At 47.4% G+C, this 13,281-nt stretch overlaps 1 protein-coding gene across 1 annotated transcript in view; it reads right to left on the bottom strand.

Moving 5' to 3' along the window:
• The window catches only part of FAM186A (family with sequence similarity 186 member A), a 70,406-nt gene that overhangs the window by 19,557 nt on the left and 37,568 nt on the right, over nt 1–13,281 (bottom strand). The window contains exons 4-8 of the mRNA XM_054445584.1: nt 7,349–10,284; nt 7,031–7,204; nt 6,527–6,886; nt 6,059–6,454; nt 3,693–5,698 (exon numbers count right to left, since the gene is read on the bottom strand). Of these exons, the coding sequence (XP_054301559.1) occupies nt 3,693–5,698; nt 6,059–6,454; nt 6,527–6,886; nt 7,031–7,204; nt 7,349–10,284 (5,872 nt within the window). The remainder of the gene's footprint in view (nt 1–3,692; nt 5,699–6,058; nt 6,455–6,526; nt 6,887–7,030; nt 7,205–7,348; nt 10,285–13,281) is intronic.

Consider the following 13,281-nt stretch of genomic DNA (forward strand, 5'->3'; position numbering starts at 1 on the left):
AAAAATACAAAAAATTAGCCGGGCGTGGTGGTGGGCGCCTGTAGTCCCAGCTACTCTGGAGGCTGAGGCAGGAGAATGGCGTGAATGCGGGAGGCAGAGCTTGCAGTGAGCGGAGATCACACCACTGCACTCCAGCCTGGGCGGCAGAGCGAGACTCTGTTTCAAAAATAAAATAAAATAAACATACAAAAATCAAAATTTTGTGCATATGTGGTCACACACACACACAAACCCGAACAACAAAAAAAAATGATGTATAATTGGCTTGGGTGACAGAGTAAGACTGTCTCAAAAAAAAAAAAACAAAAAGAGATATACCATATTCTTGGATAGGAAGGCTCTATTAGTGAAGATAAGCTAGGTTTTGCTATTTTAACAAAACTCCCAAGCCTCAGTGGCTTAAAACAACAAAAAAATTCACTTGTTGCTCATACTACGAATCCATCATGGCTTGGCAGGGAGTGAACTTCACTGTATTCTTTCAGGGACATGTATAAAGGAACAACAATCACCTTGAACATTGTGGGTTATTAAGCCAGAGGAAAAGGAAACTCTGTAGGTCATCAAACCAACAATGACAAGCTCAGCACAGAAATAGCATATCAATTCTGCTCACATCTCATTGACAAGTGCTGACAAACAGCACTAATAACAACCTCAGAGACTCAGCATCATAAAAATAAAACAAAAATAACAGAGACTGGAAGTGACTTATCAATAGGCAGATCAATAGAAAATAATAGCTGGGCACAGTGGCTCACACCTGTAATGCCAGCACTTTGGGAGGCTGAGGCAGGTGGACCACCTGAGGTCAGGAGTTCGAGACCAGCCTGGCCAACATGGTGAAACCCTGTCCCTACTAAAACTACAAAAATTAGCTGGGCATGGTGGCACACACACACCTCCAGCTACTCTGGAGGCTGAGGGCAGGAGAATCGCTTGAACCCAGGAGGCAGAAGTTGCAGTGAGCCAAGATCGTGCCACTGCACTCCAGCCTGGGCAAAAGAGGGAGACTCCATCTCAAAAAAAAAAAAAAAAAAAAAAAAATTCGCCGAAATAATAGGTTGGTAACTTCAAATGCAAATGTTAAGAATGGCAGGAAAATTGTTACCTGCCCTAATCCATTTCTGATATTTGCAACTTTTAAAAATCAGGACCAGGACCTGCTGCCTGCTGCCTCCAGGTCACCCCAACAGCAAATTTGCCATGGCAACAACCTCCTACATAATCTGCCATCTCCCTTTGTTTCTTTTGTTTTGTTTTTTTGTTGTTTTTTTGAAATGAAGGCACAGTCTTGCCTCACTGCAACCTCTGCCTCTCGGGTTCAAGCAATTCTTCTGCCTCAGCCTCCTGAGTAGCTGGGACTACAGGTGTGAGCCACAGTGCCTGGTAATTTTTTTTTTTTTTTTTGAGATGGAGTCTCGCCCCGTTGCCCAGGCTGGAGTGCAATGGCGCGATCTCTGCTCACTGCAACCTCCACCTCCCGGGTTCAAACGATTCTCCTGCCTCAGCGTCCTGAGTAGCTGGAGGTGTGTGCCACCATGCCCAGCTAATTTTTATATTTTTAGCAGGGACGGGGTTTCACCATGTTGGCCAGGCTGGTCTTGAACTCCTGACCTCAGGTGGTCCACCTGCCTCAGCCTCCCAAAGTGCTGGGATTACAGGCGCCCACCACGCCCAGCTAATTTTTGTATTTTTAGTAGAGAAGGGGTTTCACCATGTTGGCCAGCTGATTTTTTGTATTTTTTTTTTAATAGAGATGAGGTTTCACCATGTTGGCCAGGGTGGTCTTGAACTCCTGACCTCAAGTGACCCACCTGCCTTGGCATCCCAAAGTGCTGGGGTTACAGGCGTGAGCCACTGCACCCTGCCTGTATTTACTTGTATTTTTTTTTCTGTTTATTTTTTATTTTTTCCTGAGATGGAGACTTGCTCTGCCCCCCTGGCTGGAGTCCAGTGGCTCAATCTCGGCTCACTGCAAGCTCTGCCTCCTGGGTTCAAGCAGTTCTCCTGCCCAGCCTCCCAAGTAGCTGGGATTCCAGGCACGTGTCACCATGCCCGGCTAATTTTTGTAGTTTAGAAGAGATGGGGTTTCACCATATTAGCCAGGCTGGTCTCGAACTCATGAACTCGTGATCCATCTGCCTTGGCCTCCCAAAGTACTGTGATTACAGATGTGAGCCACCACGTGTGGCCATTTTTTTGTTTGTTTTTCATTAAAAAATTTTTTTATGGGTACATAGTAGGTATATATATTTTGGGGGTACAGGAGATGTTTTGATACAGGCATGCAATGTATAATAATCATATTAGGGTAAATGGAGTATCCATTGCATCAAGCATTTATCCTCTGTGTTACAAACAATCCAATAATCCAATTATACTCTTTGTTATTTTTAAATGTACAATTACATTATTATTGACTATAGTCACCCTGTTGTTCTTTCAAATGCTAGATCTTATTCATTCTTTCTATTTTTTTGTGCCCATTAACCATCCCTACTTTCCCCCCACCCCCACTACCTTTTCTAGCCTATGGTAACCATCCTTCTCTTTTTTTTTTTCCTGAGACTGGGTCTTGCTCTGTCACCCAGGCTGAAGTGCAGTGGCACGATCTTGGTTTACTGCAGTCTTGACCTCCTGGGGCTTGAGTGATCCTCCAAGCTCAGCTTCCTGAGTAGCTGGGACTACAGGCATGCACCATCATGCCCAGCTAATTTTTTGTATTTTTTGTAGAGACAGGGTCTCAATTTGTTGTCCAGGCTTGTCTCAAACCCTTGGGCTCAAGTGATCCTCCCCCCTCAGACTTCCAAAGTGCTGGGATTATAGGTGTGAGTCACTGCACCTGTCCCATCCTTCTACTCTTTATGTCCATTAGTTCAATTGCTTTAATTTTTAGCTCCCACAAATAAGTGAGAGCATGTGAAGTTTGTCTTTCTGTGCTCGGCTTATTTCACTTAATATAATGACCTCTAGTTCCATCCATGTTGTTGCAAATGGCAGGATCTCTTTTTATTATTATTATTATTATTTTGAGACAGAGGCTGACTCTCTCACCCAGGCTGGAGTGCAGTGGCATGATCGGCTCATTGCAACTTCCACCTCCCGGGTTCAAGCGATTCTCCTGCCCTAGCCTCCCAAGTAATCCTGGGGTTACAGGTGCACACAACCATGCCTGTCTAATTTTTGTATTTTTTGCAGAGATGAGATTTCACCATGTTGGCCAGGCTGGTCTTGAACTCCTGGCCTCAAGTTATCCACCTGCCTCAGCCTCCCACAGTGCTGGGATTACAGGCATGAGCCACCATGCCTGGTCTCACTCTTTTTTTATGCCATCTCCCATTTTAAAAATTATACATTTCTGGTGAACCAAAAATGATGAAAGAAATTCAGAATAACTGGAAACTTTTGAAGTTGATGTTTTGGAGACCAACCATGATCCACAAAATATACTTGGCATCTCCGCTGGTGATATATATGGATGAAATGGATCATGTTATATGTCATTTCTTATTTTCCAAAAAATATATCTCCTTTTGATCTTAAACAGGCTTCCTTCCCATAGACCTTATATAAGACAGTCTTTTAGAACATATGGCCTGACAAATATGAATATACTTCTGGGACAATGACAGAAAATATTTGCAATCAGAACTAAATCAGAAAACTAGACATATAATAATTATATCTACCTGGCATACTGGATCAGCCTATAGGCAATGTACTTGTGGAATAAGTATCCCAACTGAACCGTGTCCATATGAAGTATCTCAATTATGAGAGTCCTAGCCGTTGTGTGTAGCTGTGAAGGGAGTCCACAAGTTTTTATAGCCTGATTTAATAGTATCAGGTTCTTCTTCTGAGCCTCCACATCAACAAAATACCTCTTTTCTTCAAGTTCTTGAGGAGAGGAAGGGGGCACCATTATTTTGGGTTTCTTGGTACCTGAAACTGAACTCAGTATCCAGGGCTTGTCTATAGGAGGGAATCGGGATTTCTGGTACCATTCCAAAGGTGAAATCTGTGATGTTTTAAGTAGAGTAGTGAGAGAAGATGGTGATGTTGTAGGCTTCATGAGAGTGGGAAGGGCCCCTTCATCAGTGTAAGGGGTTTGGGATACTGGTGTCCTGTATTTGGTGAAATGGGACTGAAATGTTCTAAATGATTCTATAGCAAAAGTATCTCGAAGTATCTGGGTTTCTTCGGAAGTGTCAGAGACCTCCGACATTTGGAACTTCTTAGTGGTGAAAGGAAGTTGAGCTACCTTGAAATCTGGAGCACTAGGATGGATCAATACTGATTTAGATTTCAGAGAAGAAATAATTGCCAATCTTTTCTTAACAACAGAAGCGGACCAACTTTTCTGGGGCTTTCCAGGGGCTGGGGACGGCCAGAGTGTGGGAGGATGTCTAGAGGTGGGAGGGATCCATAATGAAGAAGCTCGCCCAGGAAGGGTCCATGGTGCCAGATGCTGCCCAGGGGTAGAAGGAGCCTGCAGATAGGGAGATTGCTCAGCAGTGGCAGGAGGCTGGAATTCCTGGAGCTGCTCAGAGAAGGTTAAGGGTCCAGATTCCAGGAGGTCCCCAGGGATGGAAGAGGCTTCAGGAACTAAGGGCTGCCCAGGAGAAAGAGGAGCCCAGAGACTTGGAATCTGTCCAGAAGTGGGTGGGACTCCAGCTATAAAGGGCTGCCCTGGAGTGGGAGGGGCCCGAGATATTGGGAGCTGCCCAGGGGTGGGAGGGGCTTGTGGTGCCCGGAGCTGCACAGAAGTGGATTGACCTCCGTATACCAGGGTCTGTCCAGAGGAACGAAGAGTCTGTGGTGCCCTAAGCTTCCCAGGCTCAGAAAGAATCCCCATTTCTAGGGGCTTCCCAGGGGCAAAGGGGCCTTGGTTGAGGGGAACCCTTGATATCTGCAAAGGAGTAGAAGAGACCCCGAATATAGAGGACTTCTCAGCAGTAGGAGCTGATGACGCCAGGGACAGCCTGAGGCTTGGAGACAATCTTGATATGATGGATTGCCCAGTGGAGAGAGAAGCCTTCGATTTCTGAAATGGTCTATGGGACCACTGGACTTGCTTAAGGGTGAGGGGCGATCCCAAGGTATGGGCTTTATCTAAGGTGAGAGGAACCCCTAACTTCAATAACTGTTCTTGAGCCTGTTCTAAGTTCACAGGGGACTCCAAAGCCTGGGTTTGCTCAGAGGTAAGAGTGACAGCTGACACCCGGGCATTTACTGGGGTGATGGGAACTCCCAGTGCCTGGGCCTGCTGAGGGGTGAGAGGGATCCCCAGGGCCTGGGCCTGCTGAGGGGTGAGAGGGATCCCCAGGGCCTGGGCCTGCTGAGGGGTGAGAGGGATCCCCAGGGCCTGGGCCTGCTGAGGGGTGAGAGGGATCCCCAGTTCCCGCGCCTGCTGAGGGGTGAGAGGGATCCCCAGTTCCCGCGCCTGCTGAGGGGTGAGAGGGATCCCCAGTTCCCGCGCCTGCTGAGGGGTGAGAGGGATCCCCAGTTCCCGCGCCTGCTGAGGGGTGAGAGGGATCCCCAGGGCCTGGGCCTGCTGAGGGGTGAGAGGGATCCCTAGGGCCTGGGCCTGCTGAGGGGTGAGAGGGATCCCCTGAGCCTGCGCCTGCTGAGGGGTGAGAGGGATCCCCAGGGCCTGGGCCTGCTGAGGGGTGAGAGGGATCCCCTGAGCCTGCGCCTGCTGAGGGGTGAGAGGGATCCCCAGTTCCCGCGCCTGCTGAGGGGTGAGAGGGATCCCCAGTTCCTGCGCCTGCTGAGGGGTGAGAGGGATCCCCAGTTCCTGGGCCTGCTGAGGGGTGAGAGGGATCCCCAGTTCCTGCTTCTGCTGAGGGGTGAGAGGAATCCCCAGTTCCTGCTTCTGCTGAGGGGTGAGAGGAATCCCCAGTTCCTGCACCTGCTGAGGGGTGAGAGGGATTCCCAGGGCCTGTGCCTGCTGAGGGGTGAGAGAGACCCCCAGGGCCTGAGCCTGCTGAGGGGTGAGAGGGATCCCCTGAGCCTGCGCCTGCTGAGGGGTGACAGGGATCCTCAGGGCCTGCGCCTGCTGAGGGGTGAGAGGGATCCCCAATTCCTGAGGCTGCTGAGGGATGAGAGGGATCCCCAGGGCCTGGGCCTGCTGAGGGGTGAGAGGGATCCCCAATTCCTGAGCCTGCTGAGGGGTTAGAGGGATCCCCAGTTCTTGAGCCTGCTGAGCGGTAAGAGGCATCCCCAGGGCCTGGGCCTGCTGAAAGGTGAGAGTGATCTCCTGAGCCTGCGCCTGCTGAGGGGTGAGAGGGATCCCCAGTTCATGCACCTGCTGAGGGGTGAGAGGGATCCCCAGTTTCTGGGCCTGCTGAGGGGTGAGAGGGATCCCCAGGGCCTGTGCCTGCTGAGGGGTGAGATGGATCCCCAGAGCCTGGGCCTGCTGAGGGGTAAGAGGGATCCCCAATTCCTGAGCCTGCTTAGGGGTGAGAGTGACCCCGAGAGCCTGCGCCTGCTGAGGGGTGAGAGGGATCCCCAATTCCTGGGCCTGCTGAGGGGTTAGAGGGATCCCCAGTTCCTGAGCCTCCTGAGGGGTGAGAGGGATCCCCAGGGCCTGGGCCTGCTGAGGGGTGAGAGTGATCTCCTGAGCCTGCGCCTGCTGAGGGGTGAGAGGGATCCCCAGTTCCTGCACCTGCTGAGGGGTGAGAGGGATCCCCAGTTCCTGGGCCTGCTGAGGGGTGAGAGGGATCCCCAGGGCCTGTGCCTGCTGAGGGGTGAGAGGGACCCCCAATTCCTGAGCCTGCTTAGGGGTGAGAGCGATCCCCAGGGCCTGGGTCTGCTGAGGGGTAAGAGGGATCCCCAATTCCTGAGTCTGCTTAGGGGTGAGAGTGACCCCGAGAGCCTGCGCCTGCTGAGGGGTGAGACGGATCCCCAATTCCTGAGCCTGCTGAGGGGTTAGAGGGATCCCCAGTTCCTGAGCCTGCTGAGGGGTGAGAGGGATCCCCAGTTCCTGCACCTGCTGAGGGGTGAGAGGGATCCCCAATTCCTGGGCCTGCTGAGGGGTGAGAGGGATCCCTAATTCCTGAGCCTGCTGAGGGGTGAGAGTAATCCCCAGGGCCTGGGCCTGCTGAGGAGTGAGAGGGATCCCCAATTCCTGAGCCTGCTGAGGGGTGAGAGAGACCCCCAGGGCCTGAGCCTGCTGAGGGGTGAGAGGGATCCCCAGTTCCTGCACCTGCTGAAGGGTGAGAGAGACCCCCAGGGCCTGAGCCTGCTGAGGGGTAAGAGGGATCCCCAGGGCCTGGGACTGCTGAGGGGTGAGAGGGATCCCCAATTCCTGAGGCTGCTGAGGGGTGAGAGTGATCCCCAAGGCCTGGGCCTGCTGAGGGGTAAGAGGGATCCCCAGTTCCTGGGCCTGCTGAGGGGTGAGAGGGATCTCTAGTTTCTGAGCCTGCTGAGTGGTGAGAGGGATCCCTGGGGCCTGGTCCTGCTGAAGGGTGAGAGTGATCCCTTGAACCTGGGTCTGTTGAGGGGTGAGAGGGATCCCCAGGGCCTGCGCCTGCTGAGGGGTGAAAGGGATCTCCAGGGCCTGGGCCTGCTGAGGGGTGACAGGGATCCCTAGTTCCTGGGCCTGCTGAAGGGTGAGCGTGATCCCCTGAGCCTGGGCCTGCTGAGGAGTGAGTGTAATCCCCACTTTCTGGGCCTGCTGAGGTGTGAGATGAATGCATTTAGTGAGAGGCTGTCCAGAAATAGGAAGAGCTCCAGGTGGGGAGGATTGTAGGGAGGGGGGAGGTGTGATTGATATGGGCTCCTTTTCATCAGGAAGGTTCTCTAATGTCTTCAGATTCCTCTGAAACTCTTTTCCTTCATATGACCGCTGTACATCTTCCAATACACTCTTCCACCTGGGAGATAATGTCATTGGAGTTTGGATGACCATTTTTTCTAGCTCTTTAGGTTGTATTTCCTTCATCTGCATCTGATCCTTTGTTTTGATCTGCCTTTCGAGGTCCTCTAGCCCTCTCTCTGGCTTCTGCTTTTCCTTCCCTTTCTCCCTTCTCCTGTGTGGCCCCAGATGTTTCACTTCCTTCTGACCCATTTTTTGGGTCCCTTCTTCCAGCCGCTGCAGGCTTGACTTTGGAAGCTCTTCTTCCTCCTGTCCTCTTTGCTTTTGCTTCTCCTCTTGCTCAGCCTGCTTTGGAGTTCCCTGTTTTTGCTCTTCCTTCCACATCTCTTCTTCCTGCCACTGTTTCTGGCTCTGTTGTTCTTGCTTTCCCTCCTTCATCTGGAGCTGTGCCTTTTTTTCTTCCCAATTCTCACCTATCTTCTCGTAGTGCTCCTTCAAAAGATTTCTTTCTTCCAGCAACTGCTGTTTGAGACTCATGCCAGACATTTGTTCTTGATCCTCTTGCAAATATTGCTCCTGCCTTTGTTTCTCCTTCTCCTTGTGGTCTTTCTGTACTGTTGAGACTGTTGGAATATCTCTTTCACTTTCTATTTCAGCCAAGATCATTTGTATTAAATTGTTAATTACTGGATCTGTGCTCTCATATGAGAGGAGGGTACTGCTTTCAGACTTTGCACTAATTGGTGACTTCTGAAAATGCAATCCTGGCATAAATGAGACTACCTTTTTTTGTTTTATAGGTTTCTCTCCAACTTGTTCTTCCTTTTTTATATCTTTGTATTTTCTCAAGATTTTAGTCACAGTTTCAGCCACTTTTTGGAAGTATTCCTCCATTTTTGCCTTTATGATTCCTAATTTTTCAGCTTCTGCTCTTTTTAATAACTCCTCTTCCTTCGGAACAGTCTTTTTGTCAAAAGGCTTTCCTATGTTATCAGTTTTCTGTTTTAGGAAAGCCATTATGGCTTCCTGAAATTCTTCGAGGTTACTCTGTTCACCTTTGCCATCTGGACTTTCTAGAACTCTGGTAGATTCTGAAGTCTCTTTAGCCACTCTTGAGAGTGATTTATCAAGTTGATGAGACTTGACTTGTTTGATCAACTCTTCCTTCTCTTCAGTTTTTTCTTCTCTGCTTGTGATAATTCCTGAAGAGATACGGTGTTTCTTTCCTTTTATCTTTCTTTTCTGCGGCCCAGCGGTATCATCAAATTGGATCATTGTGAGTGGCCCCACTAGGCTTCTCATTTCACCTTTGCCCTCTTTGTCCAATGACTCAGTGGTGGGTTCCACTTTAATCTCTGGTGCAGTTGGGCGTTTGTCAAATGGAGATTCACGTTTGACCTTCCTAAATTGCTCCAACATCATCATACTTGTTCCACTTTTGCCACCTTGGCTCTCTGTTTCAGTTAAAGAGAGATGTTTTCTTTTTGCTTCAGTGGGTAACTTTGATTTGTCTTCAGAAAATGATTTCATTTCTTTTCTTTTCTTTTTCAGTACTTGTAGCTCATAGTATTGACTAGGTTTGGCCTCTGAGACTTTCTGTCCACTTTTATTATCACTCAGATTTGGTCCAGAGGTCTTATACACATATGTGCCTTTTGTGTGCCTTCTTTTCCATGATTGATACTCGTCAGTCTCATCGTCCTGATAGACATCACCTTTCTTCAATGATATGTTATCTTTAGTGCTATCTTCAGAAATATCTTCAGAAGCAACAGGTTGCTGTTGCAGTTCAGTTAAATCTGGAGTTCTTTCAGCTTGGGCTGTATATGAAATAGTGGAGTCCCATTTTATCCCAGAGTCCTTGGTCTCTTTTCTTTGGACTTCATCTACAATACTTTCAAGTTCCTTGTCTAAAATATTGTCCATATTGTCCTCAGTATCACCAACTTTGATAATCGCCCTGGATGACTGTGGAGAAGGTCCGGGTAACACTTTCAAGGTTGATGATGTGGACAATTTTGCATATAGTTGTTCTATAACAATTTTGGATCGAATAAGTTGTTCACATTTTTCTTGTGCATCTTGAAGTTTCTGCTGAAGCATTTCATTTTCGTTACTGAGATCTTGTATTATCTTCAGAGAGAGCTCCTTTTCTGCTTCACTTTCCTCATGTGCATACACAGTGGAACTTTGGAAGTTAACACATTTTAATTCGTCATTTAGCATACTCAAAGCTTTAGAAAGGTTTACTATTGTTGATGATATATATTTAATAGCATTGTTTTCCAATGTACTGAACATTGTGGTGCCTATGAGTTCCTGTAGCATACCTTGGATTTCTGAAACCTTTGTATTTGTTGCAAGTTGATCACTAATCATCTGATCTGGTCTTAAAGCATGGGCTGTTGAAGGTCGTTTTATAACTCTTTCTTTCCAAGATTTCCATAGAGTACCTCTAGATACTGAAGAAAAAAACATAAAACAGTGAGATTGCATTTTTTTCTTTTGCATTGTGTTCTATCTATGTTTAAACCTAAGGAATTTAGCCTAGATTAACTATAACTAATTAAATATAAGATAAAGATTAATCTGAAAACTTTAGCTCTAAAATAAACAGTATTATTTTTAAAGGAATGACTCTTTTCACATAATCACCTAGAAGTTTTTCTTTCTTTTTTGTTGAGAGGGGATCTCCTTGTTTCCCAGGCTGGAGTGCAGTGGCACGATTACTGCAGCCTCAACTTCCTGGGCTCAAACAATCCACCCACCTCAGCCTCCCTGCCTGAGTTGCTGGTGTTACAGGTGCAAGCCACAGTACCTGGCAATCACCTAGAACTTCTGCCTCCAGAGTTTAGGACATGAACTCAGCTGTGACTTCAACTTAATTTTAGTTACAAGTTTGGGGTTAGATATAATGTATCTAAGACAAGGCCAGGGCTTGGTGGTTCACGCCTGTAATCCCAGCACTTTGGGAGACCTGGGCGGGCAGATGACCTGAGGTCAGGAGTTCAAGACCAACCTGGCCAGAGACCAGCTTGGCCAACATGGTGAAATCCTGTCTGTACTAAAAATACAAAAATTAGCCAGGCGTGATGGCACATGCCTGTAATCCCAGCTACTCAAGTGGCTGAGGCAGGAGAATCACTTGAACCCGGGAGGCGGAGGTTGCAGTGAGCCGAGATTGCGCCACTGCACTCAAGCCTGGGTAGGAGAGTGAGACTTCATCTCAAAATACATACATACATATGTACATAAAATAAAATAAAAGATGTAATTCAAGACAAAACTTTTCTCTAGCTTTGGTTATGCTAGTGCTTTCCACTTTCTTTCTCAGATTCCTGTCTCTCTTTTCTCTTTTTTCTGAATCAAAGCTTGCCTTGATTCTTTCAAAAGTGTCATAAATTAACAGATAAAAAAGACACACATTTGGCCAGGTGCAATGGCTCATGCCTGTAATCCCAGCACTTTGGGAAGCTGAGGCAGGTGGATCACTTGAGGCCAGGAGTTCGTGACCAGCCTGGCCAACATGGTGAACTCTACTAAAAATACAAAAATTAGCCAGGCATGGTGGCACATGCCTGTAGTCCCAGCTACTTGGGAGGCTGAGGCAGGAGAACCACTTGTACCCGGGAAGCGGTGGTTGCGGTGAGCCGAGATCACACCACTGCACTTCAGCCTGGGCAACAGAGTGAGACTCTGTCTGAAAAAAAAAAAAAAAGACACACATTTGAAAAGATTTGCAGAATGGCTGAGTGAGAAAATCAGCAATCTTTTTCTTCCCAAAAAGCAAAGATAAAACAGGGCAAAACTACCAAAACAACTATTTAGGACTTTGAAATTGACCAAAGGCATACAACACATTGAGAAGCATTTGTTCACGAGAAACTACTGAACCTCAGTAACAAACAGTGAAAGTCTGCAAACTTGAAGTTGCGTCCATCCTCAACCGCCAGATCCATGGCCTGGAACTTCTATCAGAGTGAGGCAGGCTGTGAGGACTGACAACTCTACTGCCTACGGGGATGATTTGATTTGGAGCAAAGCCTGGAAAAACCCATGCCTAGTGGCATTGTCGGCTGAGGCAGGAGAATCGCTTGAACCCAGGAGGCAGATATTGCAGTGAGCCGAGATCACGCCACTGCACTCCAGCCTGGGTGACGGAGTGAGACTGTTTCAAAAAATAAATAAATAAATAAATAAATGAAAAGAAATCATACAAAGTATGTTTCCCAATTGCAATGGAATCTACATATAGGTAAGGATTATATATAATGTCATACTAATTCTTCTGCCTCTCTTATTGAACCCTGAGTGATACGAGTTCTTAGTACAATACTAAAATCATGATTCATAAAAAAACAAAATTGATACATTTATTGGATTTCATCAACATTAAACACTTTTAGGCTTCAAAAACACCACTAAGAAAATGAAAAGACAAGTCATAGGCAGGGAGAAAATATTTGCAAATCACTTTTCTGGTAAAGGACTTACATCCAGCTAGGTGTGATGACTCATGCCTATAATCCCAGAACTTTGGGAGGCTGAGGCAGGAGGATCATTTGAGCTCAGGAGTTTGAGACTAGCCTGGACAACACGATGAGACTCTGTCTCTACAAAAAGTTTTTAAAAATTAGCTGGGTGTGGTAGCACACACCTGTAGTCCCAGCTACTCAGGAGACTGAGGCAGGAGGATCCCTTGAGCCCAGGAATTCCAGGCGGCAGTGTACTATTATTGTACCAATGCACCCCAGCTTGGATGACAGAGCAGGATCCTGTCAAAAAAAAAAAAAAAAACAACCCTATATCCAGAAGCTGTAAAGCAATGTTAAAACTCTGCCAAGCGCGGTGGCTCATGCCTATAATCCCAGCACTTTGGGAGGCCGAGGAGGGTGGATCACGAGGTCAGGAGTTCAAGACCAGCCTGGCCAAGATGATGAAATTCCATCTCTACTAAAAATACAAAAATTAACCAGGCATGGTGGCATGTGCCTGTAATCCCAGCTACTCTGGAGGCTGAGGCAGGAGAATTGCTTGAACCCAGGAGGTGGAGGTTGTAGTGAGCTGAGATCGCACCACTGCACTCCAGCCTGGGCAACAGAGTGAGACTCCGTCTCAAAAAAAGAAAAAGAAAAAAAAAGTTAAAACTCAATTTTAAAAATGGGCAAGTACTTGAATAGATATTTCACCAAAAAATGTATGGAAATAGCTTAATAAGCACATGAAACATGCTCAGCATCATTTGCCATTAGGAAAATGCAAACTAAAACCACAGTGGATACCACTTCACATGTACTAGGATGGCCATAATTTAAAAAAAAGACAGACAGAGGCCGGGTGCCTGTAATCCCAGCACTTTGGGAGGCAGAGGTGGGTGGATCACCTGAGGTCAGGAGGTTGAGACCAGCCTGACCAACATGGAGAAACCCCATCTCCACTAAAAATACAAAATTAGCAGG

Source organism: Pongo pygmaeus, chromosome 10, assembly GCF_028885625.2.
Source record: "Pongo pygmaeus isolate AG05252 chromosome 10, NHGRI_mPonPyg2-v2.0_pri, whole genome shotgun sequence".
Lineage (NCBI taxonomy): Eukaryota > Metazoa > Chordata > Mammalia > Primates > Hominidae > Pongo > Pongo pygmaeus.